General features: G+C 50.2%; 2 protein-coding genes across 4 annotated transcripts in view; both read right to left on the bottom strand.

The window, feature by feature from the left end:
• sh3yl1 (SH3 and SYLF domain containing 1) overlaps positions 1–2,304 on the bottom strand; it is a 5,100-nt gene extending 2,796 nt beyond the window's left edge. The window contains exon 1 of one of the 2 annotated variants that reach the window (XM_084574274.1): positions 2,152–2,304. In XM_084574274.1, coding sequence (XP_084430400.1) covers position 2,152 — 1 coding nt within the window. In that variant the 5' untranslated portion in view covers positions 2,153–2,304. The remainder of the gene's footprint in view (positions 1–2,151) is intronic. The other variant, XM_084574275.1, reaches the window with a different exon arrangement.
• A 5,544-nt stretch (positions 2,305–7,848) lies between these two features.
• LOC311509192 (uncharacterized protein) lies at positions 7,849–10,813 on the bottom strand. 2 transcript variants are annotated; one of them, XM_084574277.1, is made up of 6 exons: positions 10,429–10,813; positions 10,113–10,357; positions 9,653–9,706; positions 9,502–9,582; positions 8,786–8,857; positions 7,849–7,983 (listed from the first exon to the last, which is right to left on the bottom strand). In XM_084574277.1, the coding sequence occupies exons 1-5, from the start codon at positions 10,599–10,601 to the stop codon at positions 8,793–8,795; spliced, it is 618 nt and encodes a 205-aa protein (XP_084430403.1). In that variant the 5' UTR covers positions 10,602–10,813; the 3' UTR covers positions 7,849–7,983; positions 8,786–8,792. The 2 variants fall into 2 exon arrangements, with proteins under 2 accessions (XP_084430403.1, XP_084430402.1); XM_084574276.1 differs by lacking the exons at positions 7,849–7,983; positions 8,786–8,857 and having other exon boundaries at positions 9,269–9,582.
• Between the last annotated feature and the right edge of the window lie 2,179 nt (positions 10,814–12,992).

Below are 12,992 nucleotides of genomic sequence, written 5' to 3'. Positions count from 1 at the left end.
AACTTAACGTCTGTCCACCTTAAAGTCCGTCCACCTTAACGTCCACCTTAACGTCCACCTTAACGTCCGTCCACCTTAAAGTCCGTCCACCTTAACGTCCACCTTAACATCCACCTTAACATCCACCTTAAAGTCCGTCCACCTTAACGTCCACCTTAAAGTCCGTCCACCTTAACGTCCACCTTAAAGTCCGTCCACCTTAACGTCCGTCCACCTTAACGTCCACCTTAACGTCCACCTTAAAGTCCGTCCACCTTAACGTCCACCTTAACGTCCGTCCACCTTAAAGTCCGTCCACCTTAACGTCCACCTTAACATCCACCTTAACATCCACCTTAAAGTCCGTCCACCTTAACGTCCACCTTAAAGTCCGTCCACCTTAACGCCCGTCCACCTTAACGTCCGTCCACCTTAAAGTCCGTCCACCTTAACGTCCACCTTAAAGTCCGTCCACCTTAACATCCGTCCACCTTAAAGTCCGTCCACCTTAAAGTCCACCTTAAAGTCCGTCCACCTTAACATCCATCCACCTTAACGTCCACCTTAACGTCCGTCCACCTTAAAGTCCACCTTAAAGTCCGTCCACCTTAACGTCCACCTTAAAGTCCGTCCACCTTAACGCCCGTCCACCTTAACGTCCGTCCACCTTAAAGTCCGTCCACCTTAAAGTCCGTCCACCTTAACATCCGTCCACCTTAAAGTCCGTCCACCTTAAAGTCCACCTTAAAGTCCGTCCACCTTAACATCCATCCACCTTAACGTCCACCTTAACGTCCGTCCACCTTAAAGTCCACCTTAAAGTCCGTCCACCTTAACGTCCACCTTAAAGTCCGTCCAACTTAACGCCCGTCCACCTTAACGTCCGGCCACCTTAAAGTCCGTCCACCTTAACGTCCACCTTAAAGTCCGTCCACCTTAACGTCCACCTTAATGCCCGTCCACCTTAACGTCCGTCCACCTTAACGTCCGTCCACCTTAAAGCCCGTCCACCTTAAAGTCCGTCCACCTTAAAGCCCGTCCACCTTAAAGTCCGTCCACCTTAACGTCCACCTTAAAGCCCGTCCACCTTAATGCCCGTCCACCTTAAAGCCCGTCCACCTTAAAGTCCGTCCACCTTAAAGCCCGTCCACCTTAACGTCCGTCCACCTTAACGTCCGTCCACCTTAAAGCCCGTCCACCTTAAAGCCCGTCCACCTTAAAGCCCGTCCACCTTAACGTCCACCTTAAAGCCCGTCCACCTTAAAGCCCGTCCACCTTAACGTCCGTCCACCTTAACGTCCACCTTAAAGCCCGTCCACCTTAACGTCCGTCCACCTTAAAGCCCGTCCACCTTAAAGTCCGTCCACCTTAAAGCCCGTCCACCTTAAAGCCCGTCCACCTTAACGTCCACCTTAAAGCCCGTCCACCTTAACGTCCGGCCACCTTAAAGTCCGTCCACCTTAACGTCCACCTTAAAGTCCGTCCACCTTAACGTCCACCTTAAAGCCCGTCCACCTTAAAGCCCGTCCACCTTAATGCCCGTCCACCTTAAAGTCCGTCCACCTTAATGCCCGTCCACCTTAACGTCCCGGCCCGGCTGCGGCGCCGGTCTGTCCACATACCACCACGCCTCCTGCTGCAGCAGCACATTCCTGACACATGACACAACCACGGCTCCACGTAGACCAGAACCCAAAGAACCAGGAACCAGGAACTGAGGTTCCACTCGTTCACAAACAGAACCCACGGCTCTTTAAACGGGTTCTGCTCATAAACAATGAGGTTCTGCTGGTTTCTGGCCTTTGAAGAGGTTCTAGATAATGTTCCTTGGGCCTGTAACCCATCACCTGTCACCATGACAATGACTCATCAACCAATCACAGGCCTTGGAGCCCAGAGACAGGAGACGGCCGCCATGTTTAACAGACACCTGTCAGAAGATGTGAACAGGTGTGAACAGGTGACCGAGAACACACCTGGAACCTCAACAGGAAGCTCTTCAAAATAAAGAAGAGCCGTACACCCAGTAATTAACAGTAATTAATGGAACACCTGTACAGGTGGAACCAGGACAGGAGAACGTGACGACAGGAAACAGACCGGAAACAACACGACAGACACGAGAACCCGTCCTCGCGCCGTTAACGGGACGCTCGTTCAAGTTTAACTCACTTTTCCTTCTTTCTTCTTCGTCTTCTTTCTGCTTCTTCTTCTTCTGCGGCTGTTTACTTGTCGACAGGTGAGCTCCGAGCCTCTGTGTCCTGCCCTCACCTCACTTCCGCCTCGCCCGACTCTCGCGATGAAAGCAAACCGCGCCCGCGCAGCTCCGGTTTGAGGTTTAGTCACTGGAGGCACCTGGACAGGTGAAGGCAGGTGGGCGGGGTTACCTGCTGATGATCACCGAGCGCGTTAATGAGCGGACCAGATGTGTTGTTGCTACGGAGACAGGCACCGCGAGGACAGCCCTCACGTGCAGGAGTGTTATTCTCCGCTGGGCGCGTTCCCGTGTGTCTGTTGCTCCACTGGGCGCGTTGCCGAGAGGAGCCATGTTTTCCCTGAGTCCAGTCTGACAGGAGCACAGGTGTCTGCCAGACATGTGAACACCTTTAAATCAGTTTATTATTGACGTTCATTTAGAACACGACACACAAACTGATGATGGTGCTTTTATTTTTATGTTTTTACTGTATATGGTTTTATTGACATTTTATTTTTCTATTAAAAAATCAAATAGTGTTTTTTATTTTTTCTAATATTTTATTAACATATTCTTGGAGATTTGTCAGTTTGATCATTTATATATAAATTATTATTATTATTATTATTATCAGACAGTTGTGTGGGATAAATGAATTAAAAGATGATCTTATATTAATATGTGGATATTTTATATTTAAAAAAAATATATATAGATTAATTTCTTAACGTCTGGACATTAACGATGACGGCTGATGATTTAACATTCAACACTGTGTAATAATAATATTAATAACATTACTTCTTATTTATCTGAGACAGTTTTGTGTTTTTCATCTTAAAGGAGACACGTGATGGGAAAGAAGGAGTAAGGCTGAAGTACGTTAATGGTTTTATGGTCGTCCTTTATTTTTGTTTTCCTCCTCTCACTCTTTATCTTTAATCTGTCTCTCCGTTTCTTTTCCCTCCATCCCTCCTCTTCCTCTCACGTCTTTCGTCTTTTTTCCACAATCCCTCCTCTTTAAATAGCCTGCTGGATAAACATCAGTCTGACTGCAGCCATTCGTCTTCCTAATGTGTTTCCACTCAGCGTCCAGGCCACCCAGTCTCCACAGACCAGCCCGGGCCTCCCACTCCTCCTCAAAACCCCCACAGGTCCTCCACATCCAGCCCGTCTGCTTCCAGTCCTTCTCCAGGTCCCTCCAGTGCCTCTCAGAGTCCTGCATGGGCTCCAGCATGTCCCCCTCTGGTCCCTGTCCCGGTCCTTGTCCTGGTCCCAGTCCTGGTCCCTGTCCCGGTCCTGGTCCCGGGTCAGAAACACAAACATGGCGTCGTCTCTTTCATAACCCATAGCCGTTACCATCCAGGACGATTAGTGACAGGCTGCTAACGAACGCGTCTCACACGCACAGAAAGCCACAGGCTCACCTGGACCCGCAGGCCACGCCCCCAAGCTGTCAATCAAACCTCCCCTCCCAGGTATGTGAGACACGCGATGTGTTGGTGTTCACGCTCCGAGGAATGTGTTTATTTAAAGTATGTGAAAGTGTGTGTTGGATGTGGACAGTAGCAGAGCAGACACGGTGGCTCGGCTCCAGGTGTAATTCATCACAGATTAGTCATTACCTGCCACAGGTGTGACTCACCTCGCTGCTGCGCTCCTCCTCAACTGCTGCTATTGTTTCTGCTGCCACTTCATTTCACTTTAGCCTCAGTGACTTCATCCAGACCCTGTCATTAGCGCACGCCGCCGCCACTTTAAAAACTGTTGCGTCTTTAGCCGCGATGAGTCACTAATTAAAATATGAAGCTGTTTGTTGGAGCTAATGTAGCTACAGCTAACTAGGCTAACTGACCTGTGAACTGCAGCAAACAGCCAAAATAAATCATCTACTACAATCATCACAGCATCCATTTATACGAATACGAAGCCAAATCTTTAGCATTTTTACTTGGCTAATGCTAAATTTGCTAAATATTAGCATTCAACCACATACAGCCTAGCGTATAGCCTCATGTTAGCTAACTGTACCCTACAATCATTGCTAAATTATATGAATACAAAGCCAAATCTTTAGCATTTTTACTTGGCTAATGCTAAATTTGCTAAATATTAGCATTCAACCACATACAGCCTAGCGTATAGCCTCATGTTAGCTAACTGTACCCGACAATCATTGCTAAATTATATGAATACAAAGCCAAATCTTTAGCAATCTTACTTAGCTAATGCTAAATGTGCTAAATATTGCACATATAGCTTAGCTGGGTTATTTTAATCTAAAATGAGCTTCATATAAAAGTGTAGCTAACGTTAGCTAACTCTACTGTGGTGTGGAGTTATACGAGCATGAAGCCAAATCTTTAGCGAGCTGATTTTATTATTTTAGCGCTCTAGCGTGAGCGACCGGGCTGACAAGCTAACTATATTTAGCTTATTCAGTGAGAAAACGTTAGCTTGTGTTTTGCTAACGTGTCTAACCACCTGACATTGACTCTAATATTTGCTAATGTTTGTGGACTGAGCTGAAATGTCGGTGCTAAATGCTAATATTAGCTCACATCTACTGAACATAAGATCGTACGATAATTTTAGCTATGCTAATTTAAGCTAATATCACAGAACATTACTGACTCAACTGAGCAGTTAATGTAGCATCCAGTTTGTGTTAGCATTCAGCCACACATTAGCTAACATGAGCTAACGTTATTGTTTCTTAGCTGCCTTGATTTGATGCAACTCAAACGTTAGCGGTTGCTAGCTGGTGCTAATGGTTTGGTTTTTGTGATTTATTGAGAAACGACAAACTAAAGAAGAAATATGTCAAAGTGAAATGAAAGATGGATTTAATTTATTTAATTTGGTTTAATAAAACATGTTTATGATGAGTCAGATCATCACACACACACACATCGTCTATAAACATTTATTTGTGTCTGGAGCCACGAGGAGGAGAAACCAGGAGAATCACAAGCAGCGAAGGGAAGGAGGTGAAAGGAGAGCGAGTCATGTGGTCTGTTGCTGCTGTGATATCATGTGAAAGTGCGTCGGTTTGATTCCCAAACCTCGACTGAACCCAGGTCACACAGGAACACATTCATCTGGAGATCAGCTGCTCACACACACACACATATACGAATATAAATATACGCCGACACTGAAATCTGTTTCTGGGTTTGTTTGGTTCTGCAGACGGGACACAAACTCCTCCTGGGTCCTAGACCAGGACCTGGAGGCAGCAGATGGTCCTGAGATACTGAAGGTGTCCCGTGGATGTTCTCCTGAACAATCAGTTCACAGTCTGAGGCTCCTCCTCGTCATCTGCTCAGGGACTAGATTTACCCTCCGAATGTTCTACTGTTGAGGCTAAAGAAGGAACCAGGCGGTCACTTGATCAGCGGAACACGTTCCTCCCCCCGGTCGTTTCCTCTGAGCGCCAAGAATAAAAATCCAAAGATCCTGAACGTACTCCTCATCTTATCTCAACTAACGACGACGTTCTGCGATGGAACGGTTTCTATCTGAGCCCCGATGAACCAACGAGAGAGAGAGGGTTCTAAAGGTCCTGGTTCTGGGGTTCTGTTCTCAATAACATCTCTTGTACTTTTCCTACAGAGTCAAATACACGTTCCAGACACGTTCTACCTGATGACTGTGGCGTTGGGTCTGTGCTGACTCTCAGGTTCTGGTTCTGTGCTTCTGTTCTCAATAAAGTGTCTCGTACTTTTTGCCAAATCAAGTCAAATACACGTTCTAGACACGTTCTACCTGATGCTCTGCAGACTGTGGTGTTGGGTTCTTCATGAGATTCTAGGTACTACAACCCCTGTTCTCTGTGGATTCTGTTGACTTTCCAGGTTCTAAAGGCTGTCTAATGGTTCTTAAGGTTCTCTCAAGGTCCTGGTTCTGGGGTTCTGTTCTCAATAAAGTCTCTTGTACTTTTCCTACAGGGCCAAATAGACCTTCTGGACACGTTCTATGACTGATGACTGTGGCATTGGGTTCCCCCAGATCCTAAAGGTTCTCCATGGATTCTGTTGACTTTCCACGTTCTGTGTGTCTTGCAGGCTTCATAGAATGTTGTTCTAATGGGTGCAGGTTCTACAGGTCCTTATTCTCCAGTCTATGCTGACTCTGAGGTTCGGGTTCTGTGCATCTGTTCTCAATAAAGTCTCTTGTACTTTTGTTACAGAGAACAGATACACGTTCTAGACACGTTCTATACCTGATGCTCTGCATACTGTGGCGTTGGGTTCTTCCAGAGATAGTAAAGGTTCTACAACCCCTGTTCTCTGCAGATTCTGCTGACTTTCCAGGTTCTAAAGGCTGTCTAACGGTTCTTAAGCTGCTAAAGGTCCTGGTTCTAGGGTTCTGTTCTCAATAACGTCTCTTGTACTTTTCCTACAAGGTCAAATACATGTTCTAGACACGTCCTACCTTCTTTACGTTCTTCACAGGATGTTGTTGTAATGGCTGCAGGTTCCACATGTTCCACAGGTTCTATGGCTCCTTGTTCTTCAGTCTATGCTGAGTCTGAGGTTCTGGTTCTGGGGTTCTGTTCTCAATAAAGTCTCTCTCTACTTTTGCTACAGAGAACAGATACACGTTCTAGACCAGAGAGAGTAAATGTGATGAATGTAGGTTGTTGCCAAAACTGCAGCAGAGCTGGTCGGACTGCAAACACACACACACATTAACACACACACACACACATTAACACACACACATTAACACACACACACACACACACACACACACACATTAACACACACACACACACACACACACAGTGTGATATTTTGGGCAGACCTCCGTCATCACCTCGTTAGAAAGGAATCACGTCTCGTCTGCGTCGGGCTGCGGTTACCGCGGCAACGGCCTCGTCAAATCCACTCGTCACAAAGTTTCATCGAACAATAAAAAAACAAAAACCTTTCAGTTAGCTCCTCCCCCTGGAGGCGTGTCTCCGAGGACAGGAAGCGTTCACACTGAGCCAAAGTCAACAGAGCTGATATGTGGTTCACCCTGTCACAGAGAACCGGATCCAGGTCTGGATCTGGATCAGAGCGCCGGCCGCACACGCCACCGCTACACACAGAGACAACTGAGACTGAGGCCAGGTCCAGGTCTAGGTCCAGGTCCAGGTCCAGGTGCAGGTCTAGGGTCTGGTCCAGGTCCAGGTCCAGGTACAGGTTTTGGTCCAGGTCCAGGTCCAGGTCTAGGTTGTGGTCCAGCTCCAGGTCCAGGTTCTGGTCCAGCTCCAGCTCCAGCTCCAGCTCCAGGTCCAGGTTCTGGTCCAGGTCCAGGTCCAGGTCCAGCCCCAGACCCCACCCACCGGTCATTCAGAGGTGTGACTGTGAGGGGACGTCCCAGCAGAGAGAAAGAAAGAGCTAGTCTGGTTCTGGTGAAAATACTAAGGAGTCTTTATTCTAGTCTCTACGTGTCTCTATGTACATCAGGTTCTATCAGGTTCTATCAGGTTCTATTATTTATCTATTATAAATACAACAGGATCGGTCCGTTTCGTTTCCTCCTGCAGCTTCAAATCAAACACTGAAAAACGTTTCTGCTGATCCCGGCTCCAGAAAGACAGTCCGTCCAGAGTCCCTCCAGAGTCCCTCCAGATCCAGAGACAAACGTCCGTCCTGACAAACGTCCGTCCTGTCCTGTCCTCCAGGACGACTACCAGCTGAAACCAGCTGCTATTGGCTGGAGGACTCTTCTTCTCAGAGACATCATCCTCGTTAGTGCCCCTCGTCTCTCGTCTCTCTCTGTTGTCGTGGCAACGCGTCCCGTCCGTCCACGCCCTGTAAGAGAACGAGACACTTTAACTCAAACATTGTGACAAGAAGGTTCCTTCAACGGAACCCGGACATGACGTTTTTTTACAGAATCCACCTCCTGCAGACTTTACATCTAATGGTTCTAATGGTTCTAATGGTTCTAATCCTGATGCCCTGCGAACTGTGGCGCTGTGTTCCACGCGTTCTAAATGTTCTACAGCCCCTGTTCTCTGCAGGTTCTGCTGACTTCCCAGGTTCTAAAGGCTGTGCGTCTTGCAGGCGTCATAGGACGTTCTTCTGATGGGTCCTACGGGTCTACATGTTCCACAGTCTGTTCTGACAGTCTATGCCGACTCTGAGGTTCTGTCTGGGGTTCTGTTCTCAACAAAGTCTCTTGTACTTTTCCTACAAATACACGTTCTAGACATGTTCTACCCGATGACTGTGGCATTGGGTTCCACAGGTTCTAAATGTTCTGCAGCCCCTGTTCTCTGCAGGTTCTGTCGACTTTCTGGGTTCTAAAGGCTGTCTAACGGTTCTAAAGGTTCTACAGCGCCTGTTCTCTGCAGATTCTGTTGACTTTCCAGGTTCTAAAGGCTGTGCATCTTGCAGGTTTCATAGGATGTTGTTCTAATGGGTGCATGTTCTACAAGTCTACATGTTCCACAGGTTCTACGGGTGTCAGAGTTCCTGGGGTCTGAGGCTCATGTTTGAATGATGTAAACTTACAAGACTGACCTAATACTGATTGTCTGACCTCTGACCTCTGACCTGTGGGCCAGTGTGTGTGACGTACATGTCGTTGTGTTTAGAACGTGGAACCTACCGAGTGTTTATCTGTCGGAGCAGCGAGGGCTCTTGGCCAGTTGGGTCAGCAGACGAGCACATCGTTTATAAACTGGAACAACAAGGCAGCGTTTTAATATCTGAACATCCTACTTTCTAAAAACAGACACAGCTGCAGCTGCACAGTCACAAGATCCAGGCTAGCGTAGCTTAGCGTAGCTTAGCGTAGCTTAGCATAAAGACTGGAAGCAGAGGGAAACTGTTAGCGGCAAATTCATTTAACTTTATTCTCTCACAATAAACGTCCAGAAACTCCTCAGCATGCAGCGACGGGATTGGTTGACCACGAATGTCTCTCTCTCTCTCTCTCTCTCCTTCTCTCTCTCTCTCTCTCTATCCCTCTCCCCCTCCCCCCCACCCCTCCTCCCCCCCCTCCCCTCTCCATGCTTGGTTCCAGATCAGAGGAGCTGCTTCTGTTCTAACACGACTCGACTCAGAGCGGCGGATCAACCGTGTGGTTGTGTGTTCAAACACGTCCCGTCCTGTTTCCAGCCTCAGACAAACTCCTGCAGCCTGACGCCGGGAATCGAACCGGCGACCGCGGTCTGGGACGCCAGAATCAGGTGGAACCAAGCCAGTGTGAACGGGACGAGAACCTTGCGCCTCTCTGTGACCTGACTGGGACTAGGACACCTGGACTGCCGGGGTTTGTCTCAGAGCTGGACGCCAGCGCGGGACCTTGGCGCCGGTACTCACAGGCCGGTACGGTGCAGTCCCTGGTGTTGTGGTAGAGTCTGTGGAACTGTTTCCTGCACTTGGGGTCGATGTAGAGGGGACCTGAGGAGGGATGAGAGGGTCAGCGTCTGGCTGTTGAGCAGAGCTCAGGGCTTTACTTCAGCTCAGGTACCTGTCAGGTGTCTGATGAACTTCTCCTTGTGTCGTGGATCTCTGGACTGAGCCTCTGGAAGAACAACATCATCAGAGAGGAACAAGAACCCCATCTAGAAACCTCTCCCATGGGCTTTAGTCCCCGCTGTCGCTGCCCGGCCTCCTCCCACCTCCTCCTCCCACCTCCTCCTCCCACCTCCTCCTCCCACCTCCTCCCACCTCCTCCTCTGTCTTTATTCTAATGGAATCCTTTACTTTCATTAAACACATCAGGTGTTCTGGTCCGGACCGTGGAGGACGGAGGACGCCGGGCCCCTGGCCTGGGCCCTCAGCTCTAACGGGGCGACCAGGATCAACAGAACATGGTCCTGGGACGGGGCCCACAGAGGAGGAACCCCCCTAACCTGGCTCAGACTCTTTCACTAGTTCAGTCTCTCTGGACCCTTCAACGAACAAATGAATGAATGAAACTAACTCACCCAGTCCGTGGTGGGACCGGCCCCCCCTCTCCGGGCCTCCCCTCATCCCGTGCCCGGTGAGCGTCTCCGTCCTGGACCGCGGGTACCGGCCGACCGCCTCCAGCGCGCCGCCGCCGTCCACGCGTCCCTCGGTCCGTGTCCCGGAGCCCCGGAGCAGGGCCGCCGCCGTGCAGCGTCCCGCGGCCAGAAGCAGGACGAGGAGCGCGGACAGGACCGGGAGCCGCCGGAGCAGCATCACTGTGGCCCTGAGGAGACAGGAGGAGTTCTTTAAAAGTCCCCCCGTGCATCCCTCCCGGTTCTCTCCCGGTGAACTCACCTCTCCTCCCTCTGCGGCTCTTTACGCGTCCCAGAGACGCACCGCTGTCTGATCCCGGGCTCTTCCTCCCGGTCTGTCCCGCGGGCGGAGTCCTCGTGCTTTCTGTGGCGTGTGTTTGATTTCTTATCCCGGGTTCGTGTCGATCCGAGCCTCCTGCCGAGGTGTCGTGGCATCTTAGACCGGGGCGGGTCGCCGGTGGAGCGCTGGCAGCGGGCGGAGCAGCGGGCTGAGCACCGGTCCTCCCGTCCTGGACCGGGTCATACCGAGAAGACTTCCAGCGCCCCTGCCCCCCCTGACCTCCGGCACCGGGCACCTGCTGCTCCTGTTGACCGACTCTCTGCCGTCGATCACGGGGATCAGGTGTGTTTGCAGCGCGCGCTCCTTCTCCTCCTCTTCCCTCTCTGGAAATAATCCTCCGTCTCTTCTTCTCTACACATCCGCAACTCTGCCAGATTACGAAATACAAGAGGAGGAGGAGGAGGAGGAGGAGGAGGAGGAGGGAGGAACGTGCGTGTTTGGACAGTTAACGTGCGCGCACACAGACACAGAGATCCAGAGATCAGCGGCGCACCACTCCCTCTCAGCGGATGGAAAGAAGAATGCTTTTTCTTTTCTCCTCCTCCTTCTCTCCTCCTCCTCCTTCCTCCTCCTCCTCCTCCTTCCTCCTCCTCCTTCCTCCTCAGTTTATCAGGATCATCATGTTCTCCTCCAGACCCTCCAGGCCCGGGACGGACGAACCAACAGGTGCGTAAAGTTGGAACCAGGAAAAGAAGTTTGTTCAGGCTGGAAAAACACAGCGAGACACCTCCTCCTCCTCCTCCTCCTCCTCTTCCTCCTCCTCCTCCTCCTCCTCCTCCTCCTCACCACCCTTATTTGTTCATCTGCTCTATCAGGTATCAGATCTGAGCTCTGAACGTGTTCAACAGCAGAAGCTCGTAGGATCAGGTCTCCTGTGTTTGTTCAGGGTTCATGAAGAGTGACGGCCTCCATCTCCTCCTGGAGGCTGTTTATCCAGCAGGTCACCGCAGAGCACCGCGCGTTCTCACGGCTATTAACTCCACCAGCGTTTAGACGTGGCCCCGGTCTGGGACGGCCCCCGTGGCCCCGGTCTGGGACGGCCCCCATGGCCCCGGTCTGGGACGGCCCACGGGACGTCATTAAACCTCCCTGACCCAACTCCCAGAATGACTTCCAAAACACCTCTGAATCGTCTTCCACATTAGATGTTCTACACCAGAACCCCCTTAGAACTCCCTAAAGAACCTCTGAAACCTGGAGAGCCGCAGAAATGTCTCAAAGTTCCTCAAGAACGTTTTTAGCTCGCCCCTGGCTCCCAGACCAGAACTCAAGAAATGAGAACATCCCGATGAAGGCCCGATCCACCTTCAGAACCGTAAAAATGTGGCGTCAAAAGAAACCATCAACATCTGGATCTGTTAGGATGTGTCCAGAACCCGTGAAGAACCCATTAAAAGGGACCAGGTGATCTCTGGAACCCTGTTTCCCCTTTTTAAATACCACTAGAACCTCTTCAGGAACCCACCAGATGCCTTCTGGAGTAAACATGGAAACTGGAACCTCCTTAGGGCTTTGGACAAAACACAGGAACCTACTCAGAACATCTAGAACCCCGTCCAACACTCAGACCCCTATTGACGACTGGCGAACCTGGATTACTTCTTCAACTACTGGAGTTCTCATCTGATGTTCTGGAGCCTCAGAGGAACCTCTAAGGATCAGGAGAACCTCTAAAACGCCAAAAAACTTTCTTAACGAAACCAAGACCGTTGACTGAACTCTGATTGACAGGTTGCTTCCAAACGTTGCCGTCCATCATGTTAGCAGCAACGCGGTTTCCCTGCGGCGCCGACTATGTTCTGATGTTCTTGGCTCCAGCATCGCTCCACCAGAACCTCTGGGACGTCCTAATGACACCCATTAAACACAAGCACAGCCCGGGTCGTGGTAAACTATGTGGGACCAGGGGACTCTGTAAATCTGTCCTCAGCCGTCAACTCCCCGTCGTCCTCTTGTGTCTTCGCCGGCAGCCACACATGGACCAGGCGGACAGAAATAAAATGTCTCGTGTCTTCCTCCCAATAATAATAATAATAATGAGGACTGTCTCAGAGTCAGTTTGTCCCCCGGGACAGACGCACTGCTGCAGCATCCACACAATAACCATATCTGTGCGGATGCCGCCTCTGACCTCGTCCTCATACCAACACGCAGCTCGTGGCAGAGCGAGGAACAAGACGTCTGTTCTTCTGGACGTCCCGGTGGGGACGGTGTGACCAGGGTGGGTTCACTGGTAGAAAGAGCAGACTGAACCGACGGGAGGAGAACGGGACAGAGGTTGAGACAGATTTAAAACATTTGACCAAAACAATCACAGCTGCTTCCAACACGACTTCATTACACAGTCTGCAATCAAGTTAAACAACAAGGAACCGGAACCGGAACCGGAACCGCTCTTTGTTCCTTTACTCCTGAAGAACCCTCTCAAGCAGCTTTGAATCTCCCAGGGAACCCTCAGACCTTTAGAACATCCTCTTCAGGAACCT

Source organism: Chelon labrosus, assembly GCF_963514085.1.
Source record: "Chelon labrosus genome assembly, chromosome: 24".
Classification (NCBI taxonomy): Eukaryota; Metazoa; Chordata; class Actinopteri; order Mugiliformes; family Mugilidae; genus Chelon; species Chelon labrosus.
Note: the sequence above shows the minus strand (reverse complement) of the source record. Positions and strands in the feature narration are given on the sequence as shown.

Coding starts and splice junctions, on each gene's coding strand:
- LOC311509192 (XM_084574276.1), bottom strand. CDS start 10,601: ATGCCACGACACCTCGGCAGGAGGCTCGGATCGACACGAACCCGGGAT. Junction 10,358..10,428: donor GAGCCGCAGAGGGAGGAGAG/GTGAGTTCACCG, acceptor CTGTCTCCTCAG/GGCCACAGTGATGCTGCTCC. Junction 9,707..10,112: donor CCGGTCCCACCACGGACTGG/GTGAGTTAGTTT, acceptor TTGTTCTTCCAG/AGGCTCAGTCCAGAGATCCA.